Source organism: Protopterus annectens, chromosome 5.part0, assembly GCF_019279795.1.
Source record: "Protopterus annectens isolate FY-2018-M chromosome 5.part0, PAN1.0, whole genome shotgun sequence".
NCBI lineage: Eukaryota > Metazoa > Chordata > Ceratodontiformes > Protopteridae > Protopterus > Protopterus annectens.
This window is the reverse complement of record NC_056735.1, coordinates 1,866,452,744-1,866,475,593: the sequence shown is the minus strand read 5'-3', so window position 1 is coordinate 1,866,475,593 and position 22,850 is coordinate 1,866,452,744. Positions and strand designations below refer to the sequence as shown.

General features: G+C 35.3%; 1 protein-coding gene across 1 annotated transcript in view; it reads right to left on the bottom strand.

The window, feature by feature from the left end:
- The window catches only part of NAA16 (N-alpha-acetyltransferase 16, NatA auxiliary subunit), a 2,694,704-nt gene extending 2,678,914 nt beyond the window's left edge, over positions 1-15,790 (bottom strand). The window contains exon 1 of the mRNA XM_044071699.1: positions 14,938-15,790. Within this exon, the coding sequence (XP_043927634.1) occupies positions 14,938-14,991 (54 nt within the window). The 5' untranslated portion in view covers positions 14,992-15,790. The remainder of the gene's footprint in view (positions 1-14,937) is intronic.
- Positions 15,791-22,850: the final 7,060 nt, after the last annotated feature.

Genomic DNA, 22,850 nt, shown 5'->3' with positions numbered 1-22,850 from the left:
AATCTCCATCCTAAACATACTATTAATAATATTCCTAAATCTCAGTTTTTGCGCTTGAAAAGAATTTGTTCTTCACAGCAGGATTTGACACAATCCCATCAGGATTTAGCCAACAGAGTTTTAGCTAGGGGATATGGTACACAGAATGTTAACTCGGCCATGCAATGGACCAAAAACCAATCCAGGGATACCCTATTAGAATACAAACAAACACAGGAAGGAGAACAAAGATACCATGAGAATGGTCATTACATCTGGCAGAAATACAGCCTATCTTACTGATGTTATTGACAAACACTGGAATATTTTGAAGGCCAATGAACAACTGGGTGACCTTTTGGGGGACAAATGCTCATTTTCCTTCAGGCAGGGCAAAATCTTAGGGTCTCATTTCCCTCATTACAAAAAAAATTATCAAACTACATTAACAGGGGAGAGACTGGTTGGTTCTTATTCTTGTTGACATTGCACCTTCTGTAAATAGGTCTTCAAAACCAAAACTTTCACCAGTAAAAATACTGGGTGGTTGTAGAACATTAATTGCTTTGCTAGTTGCGGAACATATTGGGTCATATATTTGGCCACTTGCACCTGTCAAGCCTTTTATGAGGGCCAAACTTCCAGACAATTTAGATTTCGAATGTCTGAACATTTAGGGGATATTCGGAATGCAAGAGCCACCAATGCTCTTTATAGAAATTCACTGGTTCATCACATGGCGAAATTTACTTTTACAGTCGTCACTGATAAAATATCGGGCAACAGATCTTTTAAAACGGTGTGGCACAGTATATTAAACATGAAGGAAAGTAAATGGATTGTCAAACTAGGGGGTTTATTCCCACCTGGATTAAATGATAAACTAAACAAGAGTTTTCTTTTCTCTTCATGGGTTTTGATACTATTTATGAACTATCAAGAATTCTTGGGTTGGTCCCAAGAGTAAAATAGTTGAAAAAAAGAATAAAACAGTAAATCTGTATGGAATGTGTGTTTTGTATTGCTTTTTTGTTTTTATTATCTAGTAATAGACCATTTTTTTTCTTGGACAGGAAATTATGTTATTGGTCTTTAATGACACTGAGTATGTATTGCAGTTGTATCACTGCTTTATGCTATGTACCACTGATGAAAGCTACAAGCTGAAACCAGTCCGTTTTTTTGAATAAATCTTCACGCTCCCAAGGTGCAGGGAAACATTAACAGAACAATGATGATCCAAAGAGAAGTAGAATGCAAGACAATGATACTGTTGTTATTGGGTCTTGAAGCAGAGAAATGGTTCAACAAAGTAACCTGGGATTTCATAAGTAGGGCAATGGAAGCATTAGTATTCACTGATGCAATAAGGTTAATTAGAAGGATATACATGTATACTATATGCACGTGATTAGATGCAAGAATTAAAGTAGGAGGGTTCCTCTCTCATAAATTGTGTCTGAACTGAAGAACCAGGCAGCAATGCCCTCTTTCTCGTCATGATTTGCTTTATTTTTAGAACCACAGGCAAAGAAAATACAGGACTAAAAAAATTCAAAGATATAATTGGCATGATAATCAAAATATTGCTTTAATGCATATATTATTATTTTGTACTTGTTAAGACCAGAAATCATCTCTGTGTCATGGAACATTCTTGTGGCAATTTCAACTTTTTGGGGAGATAAAAAAATTAATAAAGATTAGACAAAGTTTACAGCCATAAATTATGTACTTGCACAAACATTGGTTCAGCAATGACTACTTATGAGAACAAGCTAAGATGAAGTATTAAGGAATATGGATTAAAAAGACTTCTGTTATGACAGCTAAGGATTTATTGAAAGATTAAACAAAAAGACAACACAAAAACTGAAAAACTGAGAACTCTTCTTTATGGATATGGCTAGTAAGATACAGCGATGAAAATGTTAGTCTCTCCAGTTTTATATACAGATTTGGCATATTTACAGATAAATATTTTATATACAGATCTGGCATATTTTTTTATAAACCAGAGGAGAAGTTGTGGGCAACAACTAGGAACTGAAGGAAGTTATCTGGAAGGTGAAGAGGATGAGAGTTAAGTGGGATAAGTAGAACAATGTGATTTAGAATTACCTGATTTGAATGGATATTTTAGAGAAACACAGTTAAGGCTCAAATATACAAGACAAGCAAAGTAAAAATGGATGATGTGGATGAAGTGGGGGGGGTTCAAGAAATAAGCAGAGATTGGGATTTTGGATGCAGATCCTTGAGGAGAACAACCAACACACAGGATATTATAATCATAAGGCTGCAGAAAGTATTCTAAGAACTAAGCTCATACAGAATGGAGAAAGAAGATTTTGCCTTAGGGATGACTGCAAGTAGGGTTGCAGAAAAAAAGGCAAGAAGGGGCTGGAATTGACTGGAGTTAACTAGCAAAGGAATCAAGACCTAGGGAGCAAATAAGTAGAAAGGGAAAGTTAAGTCAAACAATGTTGCAGGAGACTCTCTCTACTCTCAGTACATTGCTAAACTTTGGAACAGTATCCCCACACAAATAAAATTTTCAAACTCAACAGTTTTAAACCACTGCTTAAACATTTTAACCAATCCTAGTCCTGCGCATGCTCATCACAAGGTTGAGACTGTGTTCAGCACACAATACTCTTCCAATATTCTCCATAAACAGAATATACTCAACCTCTCAATGAAATGACAAAAACAATTTTTTATATAAAAACTGCTCCCTGTAAATCTACTAAGCTGCACATGGGATTTCTCTTTAGTAATTTCCACCTCTGTAAAATCTTAAAATGTATAAATGCAACTACTGTTTGTATATAGAAATGTAACTGCTCTGTGTTTAACTGGAACTTGGGTACAATGCAATGTAAGCAAATTAAGCTTTTCTCCCCCTGGGCCTCCACTGAAAATGGGTATTACCCAACCAGACTTTCCCGGTAAACAAAGACAGACAAATAATGAGCAGAGGTGGATGAGGCCAAGATTATGTCTGGACTGCGGGTTAGAGACTGCCTTTCATACCAAGGATTGATTTTAGAGTATAGGCAAAAAGAAAGTAATAGGGGAGTCTTAAGAGAAAGATCTGCTCCAGCAGAGTATTTTTAGTTGAATCAAGAACAGACGCTGTTATTAAAAAAGGAACAATTAGTAGGGCATATAAAAATACTGCATGATAACTAGAAGAAGAAATGAAAGGAGGTTAGAAAAAATTGGAAATACAAACTGGAAGAGCAATTTACAAGACAAAAATGGGATGACATATGTATGTCTCCCATGTATGCAACAAAGTCCAGAAGGCATTGGTATTTTTACTTCCTAAGCCAGGGGTTCTTAACCTAGGGTCTGTAAGCTTGGATGGGAAAAAAAAAAAGTCAACTCATCTTTATTTTCCCTAACCTACCTAAAATCTAGCATTTCCTTCACTTATGAATGTATGCAATAAATTACAGTAGTATTACTGCTGTATCTGTCTGTAGTCACCAATACTAACAGATGTTTTCATATGACTTTTCATTTGTTGCATAACTAGAAAAATTGCTTATGCTCATCCGTACTTGGAAATTACGGCACTTATTACACCTGCCTCACGATCGCACGATTACAATCCTGCTGTGTACAGACTATCATGCGGCGTAGCTGGCAAACAATCTGGCAACTCGGCGCCTAGTAAACATTCAGCCACCAAATGGTGAAGTCAAGCATTCTAACTTTGGCTGCCCAGTGATTCTGTTAAATTCAAGTGTTTCCCCAATTCAATTATATGTTAATAAATGGAAAGAGGCAAGTTCTTTTCACTGTTCGTTAAAAAGTTTGACAAAGCTGGTCAGTTGAGTATTCGTAACTTTTCGTAAGTAGGCCACTTATAAACACAGACAATCTGGTTACAAGTGTAAACCAGGCATGTTCAAACACGTCTCCCCAGGAAATAACACATCTACTGCAGAAGACATCCTCCAGTGGACAGCTCATAAAATACACCAAGAGGCCATTAAATATGTGACCTAAATGTATTCTAACTGTTAAACATATTTCAACTCCGTCTTGGTAAAGCAGTTCCTCCAGCATTGGAAAGTTTGCAAGAATATCAACCTCTACTCTCTTCTTCCATATGGATAACTTAGCCAAGAAAGCTTGCAATATTTCAGTTGCATCCATAACAGTGACTTCATGACCCTGAATGGAAAGATTTATCCCATTCATACGGTGAAAAATATCTGCCAGGTAATTCAACCAGAGGATAAAATCCTCTTTCAAAATGTTCCAAGACTGGGCTTTCTCTTGCCTTCAGAAAAAGTGAAACTTCTGCCCTTAGTCTGAACAAGTGCTTCAAGACTTATCCTCTTGAAAGCCAGCGCACTTCTGTGTTGCAGAAGAGCAGCTCATATTCTGCTCCCGTTTCTTGACAATTTTAAAAAATAAGACGATTCAGAGAAATTACTTTGATAAAGTTGATTAGTTTTGTCAACAGCCATAAAAGTTAACTTCTTTCAGGTTGTTTTTTTAAGAGTCTCTGTTGCCAGTGCATGTCTGTGTAGAAAGCAATGAGTGATAATGACTTCAGAAGCTTCTTTTCTCACTAAAGTAGCAAAACCAGATGTATTACCAAGCACTGCAGGAGATCAGTGCAAAGAGAATGAAGTTTTTCTTTCTAGTCAAAATTTTGTTTGAAAGAAAAAAAAAAAAAAAGTTTTTACCATTTCGAAAATGTCAAAGGCCTTTGCGGTTTCTGAAAGAGACTCAAAACAAGAATTCTAACGAATAACAACAAGGAGCTGACTCTACATTGAGAGATGGACAGGATACAAACTGAGAAAGCTGATTCTATTTTGCAAGAAGGAAGCAAGAAGATGAAATTGTATGCAGAGACAGTAAAGGAGAGTAGAGAAAGAGCAAAGAGAATATCAGAAGAAAGACACGTAACAACTAAGCGCACATTTACTGTCAGAATTCAAAATAAAGGAGAGAATGAATTAGATAGATACGAGGTTTGGGGCACTTTGATGGTACCATTAGGTGTAAAGGTTGAAAAGGTAACAACGTTCGTTCTTATTAACAAGTAAATATTTTGTGACATATTTGTGACTAGGTCTACTATAGCAAGTTTTCTGCAAGAATATGAAAAGAAAATGAACTGTAACCTGTGGAATTTATGTGGTCAAAGCATTTTACAGGGAAACAAAAAAATACACATTCAATTCCAAAAGTGAAGTACAGAAAGACTTTAGAGAGACATTTAAGTAAAACATGTAAAGAAATTATGGGCATTACAAAATTATGGACAGAGATGGGACTGTAGCATTGTGTTGATAATGGAAAAATAAGTTGTGCATATTCTTAGCAAGACAAATGCAGAAGGGAATAAATGTATAGTAAAATACCGGAGGCAGCCAAAAACATGTTTTTTTCAATGGCAAGGATGATCACTCAATAAGCAAATGCGATAAATGGAAATGTTACATTTGTGGGGAAATGGGTCATGATGCAAAACAATGCTAATTAAAATGTTATTAATGTGAAAAAAATGGTGTTTATTGATGGATTGTAAAACAGAGGAAAACAAAGACGAAATAATAGAAGTAGAAGATAAAAATAAAAGATGATGTCACAGAAGAAGGTTTTGAAATAAGAGGATATAAATTGGAAATAGTGAAAGGAAAAAATAATTCAAATCAGTAAAAGATAGTTTGAAGGGATAAGTATACAACAGAAAATGAAAGTAATGGATAAAATTAGTAAGATGGGTGGTGAATTTGGCTAAAGAAATAAATATCTAGGAAGTTAAAAAAAACAGAGAGAGTGCCGAATACTGTTAAAATATAAATTTGAAGGACAGGAGTCAAACTAATGCAGTAAGTGTGATGTGTATGTAATAAAACTGGAAGATGGAATATTTCTGACAAAGGAAGAAAGACTGCAAACCGAAAAGCTTTGGGAAGGAGACAATATGGAACCTGAGAAATTAATTATGTTCTGGAATAGTGATGCTTTGTAAAAAGTCAGTGAAGATATTAAACATAATGTTAGTAATGACGCAAGATTAATTTTTGAAGATCTAAGATGGAAAAAGCAGGTGTATAGTGTTATAGCATTACATGCCTATGTTATATGCAAAGAAAGGGAGAATTTCACAGAATTTTGGATGATGTAGTAATAAATATGAATATGCTGACGGGAGACTTCAACTGTGATTTGAAAAAAAATTAGAAAAACAGAGAGTGTGAAGTAAATGCTAAAAGTCATGACATGTGGGACGTTAAGAGTTTGGCATAATAGTTCATGGGCACAGAGTTGGGGTTCATACAACACTGAACTAGATTATTTTATCATATCAGAAAGGTTAAATATTGTGGAAGAAAAAAAAAAGTATCAGGTTTTTCAGATCATAGTAATATGTACAAAGATAAAGAAAAATAAAGAATATATAAAAATAGAAAATGGGATGAAAAGGATGCAATGCAAATGGAAAGAAAGGATGATCTATAAAACAAATCAAAAAAATAAGGAATTATTATTTAAGCATAGATTTTGCAAGGTAAAAGGGAAGAGGTATTATCTTACCCGAGTAGGTTAGTTAAGGAAGATAGCATAATGAGGGAGAAGAAAAATGAAATATTAGAAAGAAGGAGAACAGATTATAAATATTGTAGTGGACTATGTAAAGGAAATGTTTAAAGATAAAAAGGAAGAGCAGGAGAAAATATGGAATGTTAAATTATTTGAACAAGAAAATTTAGAATTGGAAAAGATTTTCTCATATGAATTTGATAATATATTCTGGCAACTTAACATACAATAAGCTGCAAGACCAGATGGGACAGCATATCAAATGTATAAAAATTTAACAGATTGGCAAAAAAAGAGTATTCCTTAAAGGTTCTGAATGAATGGTTAAATGAAGGCTTTACGAACAAGGATTTATCTAGTGAACTAACTAAATTTATATGGAAGAAAAAAATGAAATTAAAAATTGGAGACCAATAGTATTAACAATGCAGATCACATGATTTTTATGAAGAAAATTCAGAAGAAAACGGAAATGTAAAATGAAAAAGATTATAGAAGACAGCCTATATAATATACAGGAAAAGGGATGTCAATTATTATTGAGAGCAAAGAAATTTGTGGTGATATAAATAGAAATGAGGAAGCTAAACTTATGATAAAAGAGTTGAACAAAGCATTTGATACAATACAGCATTAAACGTATGTGTTATTAGGAAAGAGCACAATATAAGCAAAAAAAATTACAATTGTATGTTATTCTGCATATAAAAAAAATAAAGTAAGAATTTCAGTAAATGAATGGTTGAGTAAGGAAACAGACATAAGGAATGGCATAAGACAGGTTATGAGTACACTAGTAAGAGAAGTAAACATGAAAATAAAGAATGGAAGTTATATAACAAATGAGAGAATAAGAATTCCAACTAGGTTGCCTTAAGCAGATATAGGGAATGCAAAAAATAAAGCTTGGACAAAGAAAATATTATCCTACTCATATGGAGAAGCATGACAAAGAAAAAAAGCCAAGGACTGGGTGACATAGCAAAGATAGGATGGATATATTTTCAACTGAATGAGGTTACTCTGCTAGGTATAAAATACTTAGAAGTAAAAATGTAAGTGGAAAACAATGGAAAAGAATAGTAGAAGAAAGAAGAGAGATTTGCGGGGGTTTTTTTTTTTTTTAAATATGTTAACTTTCTTAATCTAATTAACTCAGTTTTAATGGGAAAGACAGAATATTTAGCAAACATATACATGACACCAACAGTATATGAAAAGGAGATATTACAAATTATTTTTATTCATTTATATGGTGGTCAAATGACTCTGGTAAAAAGAGGATTGTTGTATATGAACAAAGAAAATGTAGGGCTAGGACTAATAAATCCAGATGTATACATTGCTTCATTGAATTTGCATGAAGTGTTAAATGAGAAAAATGAGAAGTTAGTTCTAAAATTATTTAAGTTTAATTATGAAAGATTTTAGGAAACATTAAATTGATTTAAAACAGGACAAAATATGTTATAGAAAATAAAAAAAAATTTTGAAGAAAATAAAAAAAAAAGAAAAATGCTGTATAAAAATATAATACAATAGTATGTCAACCCATGGGCAGATTTAACAAAAGCAAAAATTAAAGTTATACATGTAAACAAATGCATGGTGTAATAATGCAGAATGTCAGGATTTTTTATGGAAGCTAGTGATTAATAAATTACCAGTAAAAGAAAGCATGCCATATAACAAGAAAAGTGAAAGAATATAAACACTGAAATTGTGGAAAATTATTATGTGAAGAAAAATTTTTTGAAGATATAAAAGGAGGTGGATAAGATAAACATGGATATGACTGGGTATGAGTATCAGAGAAAAAAAGTAAGGAATTTAAGTAGATAAGAAAATATTCCCTCACATGGACTATATGGAATATTCCCTCACATGGACTATATGGAATGAATGGATAAAGAAATCATGTTTAATGGAAAACGGACTATATGGAATGAATAGATAAAGAAATCATGTTTAATGGAAAATGGATACTAGCAACAATTTATGAAAAATTAGATGATGGTTATGGAAGGAGTGGGCATCTGACAAGAAAGACGGAAAAAAAAGTTGAAATGTTAGAAGAAAACACATTTGTGAACATCTGATAATGGCTAAGAAAAACCTCCATATAAAATATACCTCCATATGTGCAAAAACAAATAAGCTTCTTTCAAAACCAGTTACATCCTCCTCTCTCGGGATGTAATAAAGAGCCAACTTTAATAATGTCTTCATACTGTGTGGTTCCCCTGCGAGCCCCACTCTTTCCATTACCATCAGCTATGCAGTTTTGCCCTGTAATTTAAGCCATTTGGGCCAAGCTGGCTACAAAAGTGTGCAGGAGGAGATCGGGCCACAGTCACGACTACTGCTAACTGCAAAGGACTGACATTTTGGTCAGTGTACTCCAACATATGTTCAAACTTCACAGGGAACGTTAAATAGGACTTGTGATGTCATCATGAGCTAACCCTTCTTATGCTGACATATCTAGTACACCTCCCAGTCTTCATCAAGAATTCTTGCACAAAGTGTGCACCAACAAAATGTCTCCTCCCAAAGACAGCCAAGGAAACTAAGAATCATCATTTCTCTCCTTCCACATGCCAACTCCACCAGGCACCCAAAATGCTAGCCAAACTCACGTTGCTTGGGTCATACTTTGGGCTTTGTCCCTGTATGCCCAAAGACCTGGTTTTCACTTTGAAAAACTTGTTTAAATACAGAGGGTCTAAACTTCAGTCTCTCTTGGGCACTAGAAAGAATCATGAGTAGTATCCTGCTCATTCAAAGTGAGAAAGAACTTTTTCAATGACCCTTGTCCTTAACATGGACTTCAGCAAAGGCCTCATCTTGACAGCTGGCACTCAAAACCCCTCTGGAATCTAACTGCATCCCAGAACTGGAAAACTATCCTGTACCCCCTCCCCAGAATGATCTGTATCTACAAGTCTGAGGATGCACCAAACCATTTGTTATGAACACCTGGATATTCTGCCTTCAGTTACTACAGAGATCAAAATTACAACTCAAGTTCTTATCAGCTAAGCAAGATAAGCAATAAAACAACTACCAGAATAACACAAGTTACAAATCAGAGCCAAAATAAATACCATTTGTGGGGTTATCATGAAAAGCGAGGTCAAACAAATAACTTAAGAAAAAAATTGCAACAGCTCAATGTGGAATACTCTAAGCACCAAGGTAGTCAATTCCAGGGTTATATTGCCTGATGAGCAACAGATCGCACAACTGGAGACTCAAGCCACACCCCTCAAACCATATCCAACTTCAAGGTGCCAGAGCATAGAAGGCAGCAATAGAGCCCAAAGATATCCATTCCTTAACAAGATCAGCATCTAAGTTAGCAATGAGCTGCTGCCTGTAGTTTAGAATACAAAGTCTGATTATTTACCTTCTGTCTGAATATGAGAAAGCCACTTAACCACAGTGAACGTATAAAAGGAAAATAAAAATATATGACTGATCCCACCATTTTCAGCAAAACCCTCAGAGAGATTCTGGGATAGAAAATGAAGAGCACCAACAGAACATCTATCTAGATATCTGCAAAATAATTTTCCAACATCACTTATTAAATACTTTGTTATCCATGACAAAAGGCACTGGATCAGCAGAAGAAATGGACTCTTGAATCCCTTCACCTTCCACATACGTTCATAGTTGCACATTAGGTTAATGACCACTGGGGCCTTTATAAGTCTAGCCAAGCATCCCAACTGCATCCCACAAGTTTATGCACCTCAGACATTATTTTAAGTGGTATTGATCTTAGGCGTCACAATAAACACCCTCAAATTTGATATCCATGTCAATGAAACTATCAAAACCATTAACAAAAAACTTGGCTCCCTCTTTAAGATCAAACCTTTCCTTACTCCATTTGCTAAGACTGCTATTGCTCGTTCCCATCTACTCCACTCTTCTTTACGACTCCCCTCTACTCACTAATTTGAACAAATCCACTCTTAGCAAACTCTCCAGTTGTTATAACCATATTGCTAGATTTGCAACCGGCACGGCCTATAGGACCCACCACTGTCACAACCTAAATCTTCTGGGGTGGCTAGAATGGCCTAACCTACTTCAGTACAACCAGCTTATAATTGCCCATAAAGTTCTCAGCCACCCTGATAATATGCCTGCACTTAAAAATATCATCAACCCTTATAGCAACCTGAAGTCACTTCGTTCTTCTAATAAACTACTGGTTCAAACATCCAAAATCAACAACTATACTGGGGACTCCCTGCTAACTCTGTTGGCAAAACTTGGAACTCTCTTCTGCTGATCTTACTCTTGAACCCTCTCTTATTCAGTTCAAAAAAAGCCTCAAGCTATACTTTAAAACTCACTGGCTATGTCCTTGTTCAAAACCCAACTACATCCTTCCCTATAGTCTGTAATCATGTTACATGGCCTAGTCAATGTGCCAACACTGTTTTAAAAAATGTATGACTATATTACCTGCTTGCTCAACTGGAGCCTGGAAACTGTGTGTAACTTGTAATCATTTTGTGATTTTTACTATATGTTTTACCTTGGAGCTTTTATCCCCGGGCCTCCACTGAAAATGGACATGTATCCAGTCGGACTATCCAAAGTCAACACATGTAAAATAAATAAAATAAATATGTAAGCCAGGGCAAGATTTAATAGGCCACCACTGTCTATTAGAGACATGGGTGCTAAACGCAAGGTGTATTTCTGATTTCCCATCCACTGGCTCAACTTTCTATTGAATGGGGTTAGGCAAGATCTCTTCTGTTCGCATAGATGGGAAGGATGTTTGAGAGACTGGGAATTTTCTGAGATACCTACCTGCCCTGCCAACATGTCTTATTTATGTCACAAGCAAAGTTTAAATCTCTAGATTGAGCAATTCTGTTGCTATTCCTTTTGTGTTTAGGCAAAAGGCCCAGAGTGGGAGCCAAGTATGCCTTATATGCCGGTCAGCCCCTTCCAGAAAAATTATTCCAGACAGAAAATGTTTAAAAGGAAACCTTCTGCCCTGTGCCACATCTATTAAAGGAAAGAATTACTTGTATCCCTTTCCCAGAGACTGTGCTGCAGGAGCTAGGTGTAACAAAACAAATGTTTATTTTAACCTTTTCTAATCCCATTTATCTGACTAGCACATCATTAGCTTTCCCCAAACAGGACTCCTGCAAGCATAGCCAGGTTCTCATTCTAGATAATCACCTTCTTTGAATAAGGTTACCGTACTAAGTCAACCTAGTCACCCAGACATGACTGGAAACTCTCACGTACAAGTACTATCACGTGCACATTTATGAACGTTTGAGAACATACTAAAAGTTTTAACCAAGACATCCAACACTTCAACAACCTCATCACCCAAGGACAACTCTTGCAGCATGACACTTGCTGAAGGAAAAAGATCACTCTTAATAGACAACTATACACAAGACTTAAAAGTTAGAATTCACAAATATGCCAGCAAGTGAACCTTTTTAGCAGTGAATCAGAAACTTTCAAATCCTCACCCACAAAACAAGAAATAAGAAACACTCTCATTATCTGAAGATTCACTGTGTAAACAATGTTGTAACCACATTTTACTTCACTTTTGGTAAACTTGTTTTGCCTTCGTTTAACCATCATTTTGAGAGTATTTACCTGGAATATGCCAAAAATTAGTCCATGGTGATCAGTATACTATCCTGGTAAACAAAACAAAATAAAGCAAGTCATAATTTCTTTAAAAAACTAATACTCCTCTGGCCCCCTAAAAGCATTTTAGTTGCATCAGGGTCCTGGAAATCAGACTCACACACTGTGAAATGTTTACTTAAAATTGGGGTAGGGCAGAGGACTCACAAGATCAATATTCAGTTCCTCCTTTTGACAACATCTCAGCTTCCAAAACAATATTTAGTTTGTATGTATGGGGTATCCAAAATTTTCAGTTTAGAGCATTGTGTAACTGCCCCCGTCCTCAGTAAATTATAAAAAGGGATACTGCTACTACTATGTTTGCTTTCCCCACTTGCTTGGTGAGACTACTAAAGAATTCTTAATTTACTGCATATATTACTAAAGCCAATTTACTGCAACCCATATCTACCATAAATGGCTCTGTCCATAGTTCTCCAACTGTATATATGCCACTATTAATCTTTTCTACGTCACTAACAAACTTTGAGCTGGCTGCTCAGACATCATAGCACAGGAAACTATAATGTTAACTTCAAGCAAGCAAAATCACAGCTTTAGCACCATACGTGATATGGCAGCAAATGGCTGTAGGAAGAAAATTAAAGATGTAGTCAACATTTAAAGCTTTCTAAATCAAACATTTCCATATGTAATTGAACAGAGAGAGTGTTACAGGACCACTCCGATACAAAACTAGTTGCAAAAATAAATATGCCAGTCATGTTCTTAAGCCTGTGTGTCTCCTTTTTGTTCCCCAAATAACAAGCTTTAAATAACACGAGATGACATACCTTTCAAAGTGTTAAAAAACTTAACAGTTGAAAACCTTAAATTAAATACCTCCTAGGTTTCAGATTGAGTAACCTATGGGTAACAGCCTGTACAATACTCTGTTTCAATGCTGAAACACAGGACAAAATGAGAGATGAAGGCAGCATACCATAACAGTACTAAGAAATTAGGCTCCCACACAGATGCAAGTACATACATACAACTTCCACTCTGCAATGAAAATGTATTACTAATATCAATTAATAAAAATAATGAATGAACACGTAACCAAATGATCCATTTTGACACAACCTCGCTAAGTCTATCTTAATTAGCCAAAAGAGGAAATGCAGCTCAGCAACAGGGGGAAGGGAAAAAGTCAGTTATTGCTGAAAAAGGATGGAACCACCAATTTGCCACATTTTGGTGGATGAACCCTATCAGAACTTGGTCAGATAGGAATGGATTTAGACTGACTTAAGGCTCCTGCCTAGGCTTCAACAAGACACTACTAATGCAAACTGCTTTTAAGAAAAACAAAAACATAAATAAACTTATTTGTCACAGGCTGTTCGAAAAGAACAATATAATGTTATCAGAGGAGAATCCTGCCTACCCAAAGCACTACATACAAAAAAGCACATCAAGTGTAATAAATATGCAACCTGTAAAATCATCTGTATACGTTGCTGTCAATTCAGAACTAAAATACAAGCATGGAGAGAATGGTATCAAAGCCTTTACTTAACAAACAGCAATAAGAACAAGATGTTAATAAAATGGTTCCAATTCTCACATAATCCATGGCAAAACGTGTCTTCCATCAGCAAGAGGGACACTATCCAAACTATAACTTCAGCTAGGGTTGCTACCTTTTCAAGTGCTCAAAGTGGGACATTGTTCATGGAAATCCTTTGCAGGATAAACCATGCCCGTGACCAGGGTAAAGGACTGGACTTCAACTTTTTTGCAACTATTTTACAACTGAAGTTTTCTTTTCCTTCCAACATAATATTTATGTATTTCAGGTACAAAAAAATAAACTCATACATCTATTACAGAAAGCTTAGGCAATATTATATACTTTTGTTTTACATTCTCAAGGCATAACTCTTTTCCCGTGTTTTTTTTTCCCCTTTCCTCTTTTTTCTGCAGGATATACCTGCCTAAACAGGAGTTACACACTAGCTGTGATAAGGTTTCACGAACACGAAGAGTAATCAAGAACACATACTATGTCACTTTCACAACTGCTAAACTGTTTTAAGCAAGTCTAAACCCCTTCCCGAACACATAAAAAAGCATAGACTACACATAAATATGCTTGTAAACAAAAATGTAAGTTAAACAGCAAAACGTAGCTTCTTGGTGAGATCATAAAGTCAAAAACACCTGTTCATTTCGACATGCATGCCACAAAACTAAGGGCACAACCTCTTAAATATAACAAATGCCTTCAGAAAAGCCACCTCCAAATAACATACTACACAACTTGACACTGAACAGGCCTACTGCCCTTCTAGTGACATAAATAATAGCTACTGCATTGTTATGCTGGGTGACAATACAATCAGAAGAGTGAATGTATTGCCCAAGTCACTTCCCGTTAGAAAGTGGTAGTGTGTTTTGCTCTCTAAAGACCTCCCACTATAACAACTCCTGTCAAAAATACTGTTCCTAAACCCACTAAATAAGCATGATAAGGCCGGAGGTGAGAACCACACCAGCCAGGTGTTCCCGGGGTGAAGTTCCCATTTCGAGTCCCACAGCCCCGGGAGAATACGATCACACAGCTCTGGTCTAACAGGACCTCGTCGCTGGGTACGAAATGATTACAATTTGCTGTCACTTCTATTTACGAAATATTAACGATCAGAGAGCCCCATCACCACTCTAAGCTCCTAGACAACTTACCAAGATCCTCTTAAAGAGGTTACTTTCTTTGGGCGGTAGGATAACTGACGGCATAACTCCGATGGTGGGTGTAATATTTTATCCCTAATGCTAAACAACTTAGTTTTAGTACCGGTTGTTTTGGGATTAATTATAACCACTGTCGCCACAACTGTTACTAATTTTAATTCATTCAGTTCCCTTACATTTCTACAAGTACTGCTTAGGACCCTCTTTCAATACCGAGAGGGTTATTTCAGCGTACCAAGATGGTAGCCTTTATTTAGTAATGCGCATGCACTTGAGAACTAGAAACTGTGTTCTTGTAATTTACTAGAAATGTGTCTGAAATCGTAGCTGGTGATTGAAGCAAGCAAGGTTTTACATTTTTTATCCTTATTCTTAGCGTGTAACAATTTATAGCAATGATTGCCTTCCTTAAACACAACAGATAAACTATTGGTGAAAAGTTCAGCTGTGTTAGTGTCAAACAACTGAACTGTGATAAGTACTACAATTAACTTGTTTGCCTTTTCTTCCGTAGAGCTGTGTTTAATTTCTTACTCCGGGATAGAAAAGGCTGTATTACTAACAAGGAGCACCCGAACTTCGGAAGGAGGTAACCACCAAGCGAAGGTCCTGAAAGCAACTGTTTCAGCACGGTTTATAACGTTAACTGCGTTGTTGGGCTCCTCCTTTTAAGTTATCCCGAATGTTCCCTAAGTTGTGGGTTATGTAGTTGCAACGTTGCGGTATCTTTATACAACAAGATACAGACTTTCACAGAAAGAGACCGTTCACTACGCAAGCAGAATGACAAATCAGGTTTGCCCAGTTTAGACATCTGTGCACTTTAAGTAGGGTTACCACCTGTCCCACTTTGCGAGGGACACTCCCTCTTTGGGCAGTTGCGTCCTGTGAAAAAAATCTAAAAATGGCAAAAATCCTGAGATTTTAGGACAAAAAATATTTCCGAAGTTTCCTTTAATGACTGCATAAAACTATTATTTTGTTTCGGAAACACCAACATTCTATATGAAATACCGTATTTGCCAAAAAATGCCACTATAATAAACTTTTATTTTGGCAAAAAAGTGAAGTTCTGTCTTTTGTACTGACCGTGTGTACGTTTAGTCAGCCAAATTTGCAACTAATTCTCCCGTTATAATACATCACTGTAGTCCTCTCAAACAGCTCAATTGTCTTGAACTTCCCCAAAACCTTACTACATAATCAACTCACACTAGCCCTGGCCCATAACATCCTGTATTACTCTAACAAAACCCATTCCCTTCAAGCCATACTACACCCATGCACCAAAACCAGAGTCCTGAGTTCTAACCATAAACCTCTACTACAAGTATCTAAATCCAACAACTCTGCAGGCGAATCCCTCTACTGCAATACTATTTCTAGATAATGGAACAGACTTCCCCCTAGCATCTCAACCATAGCTTCCAGTACCTCCTTCAAAACAACTCTAAAGTGTCATCTGTTAAACTCTCCACTATGTAACTGCGATACCCCTGGATAACTTATTTGAAAACCATGCTCTTCTCTCCCTAATTCCTCCTCACCGACACTTCGTATTCAAATCCTGTCACCACTCACTTCCTTAACTCTCCTTCTAACTCTGTCTCTTCTCCTCCCTTACTTCCCCTCCTTTCACTACTTCTTTAACTCCTATTAACCAAGCAAACCAATTCCCTTCTTAAACTTTGTCTTCTGATGAGCTAGGCATAGATTGTAACTTTACTTGCACTGTTTTCTTTCTGAAACTACATCAGTTGAAAGCTCACATAACTCATCTTTTTAAAAACTTATTTACAGAGTTTTAATGTAATCTTAAGTGATCTTCACCAACTTGACTGCCATAAAGGAGTTTGCAAATGCAATTGTCAACATTTGTAGCAGATTTTAAATATTTTGTCAGTGTGTGTAATTTGCTCTTAATTTTTGTTGTATGTGGAGCTCTTCTCCCTGGGCCTCTGCTGAAAAAGGACTTGTGTCCAGTGAGACTTTCCAGGTAAACAAATGTAAAATAAATAAAACCTCACATTTCTACAAAACTTGTCCAACTTTTGGCATGAAGTACTAGGCTAACTGCCCTCGTGAGCCATTTTAAGCCTAGCCAATTATCCCTTGTGAGACTCAAGCCCTGCACCTTGTGTTTGTAAGGCAAACACCTTAAACATTAGGCCACATCCCCATTTTTGTTTAAAGGTGGCAACTGTTAGATATTAATTATGTTGTAAATATGCTGAAGGAAAAAGTTTGCTTGAATATATGTATAGAGTTTACAATGTGCATTCATACTATATGTATAACAGACAGGCTTCTCTTCACAGCATCAGAAAATGCCTAACAAAGCAATACTGGAAAACAAGCATTACATTATTTTCTCATGTTTGTAGAACAAATATCTATTAACAGACATCCTTTTTTATAAATTCAGCAATACGTGATGTTTTTCCAGTAGGAACAGCTTATACAGATGTTTCCTTTCAGAATGGCATCCTCACATCAGCAAAAGTGCTTAAATCACAAAAGGACAATAGAAAAGTCTAAAAACAGACATTATGTAACTTCCCACATAAGGCCAGAAAAACATACCAAGAGGAAATGGGTGCGTGACTAGCTCTGTATATAGCAATTGTAGTAATTCAGTTATGTGAGAGAAGGACAGAGAGAGGTATTTTGTAGAAGTCATCATTCATATCTGTAATGAAGGAAAACTTTGTAAATATATGCTACAAATCTGACAGACTATGTGTGGTTTGTTATAAAATAAGTTATCTGTAACTGTGCTTATAGCTGCAAAATATATTTCTTTATCAGTGTGCAATTTGAAAGGCTTGGTGCTTTAAACAGACTACAGATGGAGTCATGCAAAGCTTTGTGTCTCTGATTCAGCAGTAAACAGCACAGCAAGACTGTGTGTCTTAAGAAGACTTCAAATCCCACAGCAAGCAAGCAGTAAGCAGAGCAGCTCAATAAAATTTTTCAATGGTGACCCTTTGACAACGTTCCTAGCATGTATCCAAAAACAGGGGGAGTAAATGGGTAATGTCACTCCTGTAAAAGCACAGTAACGTTTATGTGAAGTACTTCAGATTTCTACAGTTTTCAACAGTTTGTAGCAATACAGTTTAATAGATGTCTAAATCCGGTGAGACTGCATTGCAGGAAGGTGGAGCAGTTCCATAAATTCTCCAGAAAAGGTACAAGACAAAGTTGTAAGACTGAATCTGCCAGTTTTGCTGTACCAACTTCACAAGTGACTACAGAAACTTTTCAACCATCTACAGTAAAGCAGCTTGGCCATCTGCCTGTCTGTTGACTGGTAAGAAAATTATTCTGTGTTACATACAGTATGAATGCCATAGAGGTAATAATAATAACAGAATAAATGTATATACAGCATATTAGCAAATGTAAAACCTTATTAGGGCAAGTTAATAGTAAGGCATTATGCAAATGGATTGCAATTTGATAGTAAGGCATTATGCAAATGGAATATAATATTTGACTGGTATCTGAAATAAAATCATGTGTGGTATAAAAATGTTTATTGTGTGTACAATGTCATACAAATACAGTGCATGACATTATCCAAAGGTTAGACTGTACAGACAAAAATTGTAAAGGTAAAGAACCAAGAAAAGTTAATATGTTGACATTATATTCAAATGTTAGACAGTTATGTTCTGTCACTAGATGTAAAAGGTTTATTTCAGAGTTGCAACAACAGTCAAATCAGTTACTGATAGAAACTCTAGTACATTTTGTTACAAAGAAATGTAATAAACTTCTAAAAGACAGACACAATGAATTCAGGAAGCTTAGACAAGTTATACACACATCTTTTCAAAAGGGCATAGGAGTTTCAAATTCAGCAGAACAGCTTACTAAAAAATGTCAGAAAGACCATACAATATTACAGGAAACTATTCAACAGCAGTTGCAGGATAAAGGAAATAAATTAGCTGAACTGACAAAGACTAAAAATTTCCTGCATACACAGTTAATCTGTGCAAAAGAAATATATTTTATAATATGTTTATGTTTTGAAAATGGTTAAGCATGCATGCTAGGATGGTAGGGACATGACATGCTTGTATAAAGATATACAGATACAAGACAGACATGCATGTGTGTTCTTTTCATCTAGAGTACATTTGTTTACAATGCACAAAAGCAAAAGGCAGACAACAGCAAATATAAATAAACATATGTTATAATTGTATAATAACACCAAACAGTTAAAGTTCTGAATTTTAGAAATAAATAAAATCACAGATGGTATTAGTCAAACAGTTTTTGTAAAATTAATGGCAGGACAGTTAAATAGATAAATAAATAAAAAATACTGAAATCCATTTAAGCTAATTGTAAAATAATGTCTATTTATGTTGTATAAATGTATAGTTATGCAAATCACAATCACATTAAAGGAAAACTGCCAAAATAATTAATTATAGTTTATAGAGTATAAAATGTGAGCTCAGACCTTCCTAGACTGAATGAATAGTTACAGGAAATGTTGGAAAGATCAGATAAACAACAAGACTGATTGCCAGACAAGTAGCTTGAGTTTTTCTAAAGCATCATTGTTATTAAAACATACTTGTTAAAATGTTTACAAGCAACACTATTTGGTAATTGTAATAAAATGCCACAATTGTGCATAGATGTCACTGATAATCTGTTTGCAAGTAAATGTTAAAAGGACAAGAAAACCTCAGTTGCATCAAGTACAGCCAGCAAATGGGCTATAATATATATACAGTTCAAATCAATTGTGCAAGAGGGTGTAAAGAGGTAATATACAGTGAAAGCTTTATTTAGTAACCTAATAAAATAAATGTATAACCAAAGTGTTGGGCTGACATACATTCTATTCTCACAGCATAGAGCAGGTAAACAGTGCTGAAGTACTACAGGGGGAGGGGTACTTTCTCAGTTTTACACTGACTGTATAAGGGGGAGGGGCACTTTCTCAGTTTTACACTGACTGTATAAGCAGTACTGCACAAGGGTCTGAAATAAAGCTACAGAAGAAAATAAACAACAATGGTCTAAAATAAAGCTAGAGAAAGAAATATATCATTCCTTTTTGACAATACTCTTTTATGGGGGGAAAAACAGGTATTAGTGTATTAGAAATACTGGTAAACTGGATTAAACCTGACAGGATAAGTTACTTTACAAGTTGTTAGTAGCTACCATAAAAATTGCTTTATTAAAGCTATACAAGAGAGAGTAAAGATATGCAAAATGCATAAATGTTTCTAATAGCAAGAATGGTCATTATTTTAATATGTTTTTGACAAAACAATGTTGGTATAAAAAAGCATGAATATTTTTAATTGCTGAGTATGTAGTTTAAAATAACATGACATATGCATTTGGTGCCAGTTCCACTAGATATTTCTAAAGAGACATAAACATTTTCCAAGATTTTGCTCAATATTAATGTTATTAAATTTGTAAGATTAGAGTAAATGTACTTTACAGTCTTTGTATGTACAAATGTAGAAAATTTCAGTACAAATGAAATTAATGTCTAATAATGAATATGTGTGAAAAAAACATATTTAAAGAAAACAATGGGTCCAGGATACCTACTAGATTGAAATGCATGAACAGCATTCTGTGTAAATACATACTGATCAGGATACATTGTAATAAGTTCAAAAGTAATTTGTCAAGTTGTAATATCACTGGTTTTACCCAAGTAAAATAATTGCTTTCAAATAAGTATTATCTAAGCCCAGTTCAGTACTTTATGTTCACTTCACTGTAAATCAAGATGTTAATGGGCAGTTCAGAGACATGACCACAATCTTATGGTTAAAATGACATTAAAACTGTATATTTTCAGCAGTGCATAAATGCTTGCAGTAGCACATAATTATTGTCTCTTATAGTTAATTCAACAGTTGCAAAGAGTTAATGAAACAATTCTAAGTCATAAATTAAATTCTGTGATTGCAAAATAAATTAATCAAGTAAAATTAAAACAGACACAGTTCATAACTGATAAAATATTTTCACAGAATGGTCTGCAAAAGAAAAAGTTGTTAAATACATTCAGGTTTGGTAGTAATACATGTTTTCATTGTATTAACTATGTAAAATTGCATTTTGACTTGTATCAAAAAAGACTAAAGGTTTTATATAAAAATAATGTGTTTTTTATATAAAATGTTTTCAGTATGTTTAAAAACAGAGGGAATTGTTAGATATTAATTATGTTGTAAATATGCTGAAGGAAAAAGTTTGCTTGAATATATGTATAGAGTTTACAATGTGCATTCATACTATATGTATAACAGACAGGCTTCTCTTCACAGCATCAGAAAATGCCTAACAAAGCAATACTGGAAAACAAGCAGTACATTATTTTCTCATGTTTGTAGAACAAATATCTATTAACAGACATCCTTTTTTATAAATTCAGCAATACGTGATGTTTTTCCAGTAGGAACAGCTTATACAGATGTTTCCTTTCAGAATGGCATCCTCACATCAGCAAAAGTGCTTAAATCACAAAAGGACAATAGAAAAGTCTAAAAACAGACATTATGTGACTTCCCACATAAGGCCAGAAAAACATACCAAGAGGAAATGGGTGCGTGACTAGCTCTGTATATAGCAATTGTAGTAATTCAGTTATGTGAGAGAAGGACATAGAGAGGTATTTTGTAGAAGTCATCATTCATATCTGTAATGAAGGAAAACTTTGTAAATATATGCTACAAATCTGACAGACTACGTGTGGTTTGTTATAAAATAAGTTATCTGTAACTGTGCTTATAGCTGCAAAATATATTTCTTTATCAGTGTGCAATTTGAAAGGCTTGGTGCTTTAAACAGACTACAGATGGAGTCATGCAAAGCTATGTGTCTCTGATTCAGCAGTAAACAGCACAGCAAGACTGTGTGTCTTAAGAAGACTTCAAATCCCACAGCAAGCAAGCAGTAAGCACAGCAGCTCAATAAAATTTTTCAGCAACCCTATACACTTTGTCCTTTAGCAATTCAGCAGTAAAGTCAGTTTAACTCTGATGGGTGAGCTTCTTATTTGAGCCTCACTACATTTATCTGTATCCGTTTCTCTTTATCATCTTTTGAGTGGATTAGTCCCACTAGGCTAGTGGCCTCTTTTCAGTTGAGACCTGCGGTAACAGTACCTCTGAACTGTCCAGACTTTCACAGTATGTCCAGAATTTTTGCCTCCATATTTTTTGTATGTACCTCATACAATTTGTGGTTGTCTACCAAATCACTGAGGATTGAAATATCTAAATAATGGTATACCTGCCTCTATTTTGGGTCTTTGTCAATCCATTATTTTAGTCTTTGCCCAGATTTTTGCGCCAATAGTTGGGGATGCATGGCTCATTGGCTTGGGTTACATTTATGCTACTAATGGAAATTTAGTCAGGGCATCAGGACACTTTCCTTTCACCCTGTCATAAATGTCTTGGATCATTTATATTAACCTAAACTACAACCAACTCAAGCTGATGGAACCTCAGTTTGACATCTCATCTGAAGAGCAACATACCCAGGAGTGCAGCACCCACTTAATGCTGCACTGCATTGTATGCCATCCATCTACCTGGTGTGGGCATAGAACCCACAGTCTTCAGTACCAAAAGTGAGTTTGTTGTACCACTGACCCTGCCAATAACAGTTGTGATCAAACTGAAAAATAGAAGGACATAACATAGTCAAATTAACAGTATAATGTATACATATGTTTTTGCAGATTATGTTCATTTACTCCTTTTTGCTGTCCAGAATTTTACAGTGCATACTCGGTTTTGCCTCCTATTTTTGTCGTCCTGCTCCTCGTAGAATTTTTTCTAGTAAATTTCTGAGAATTACAGATAGTTATTCCACACACTGAGTTTCTCACTTCCTTT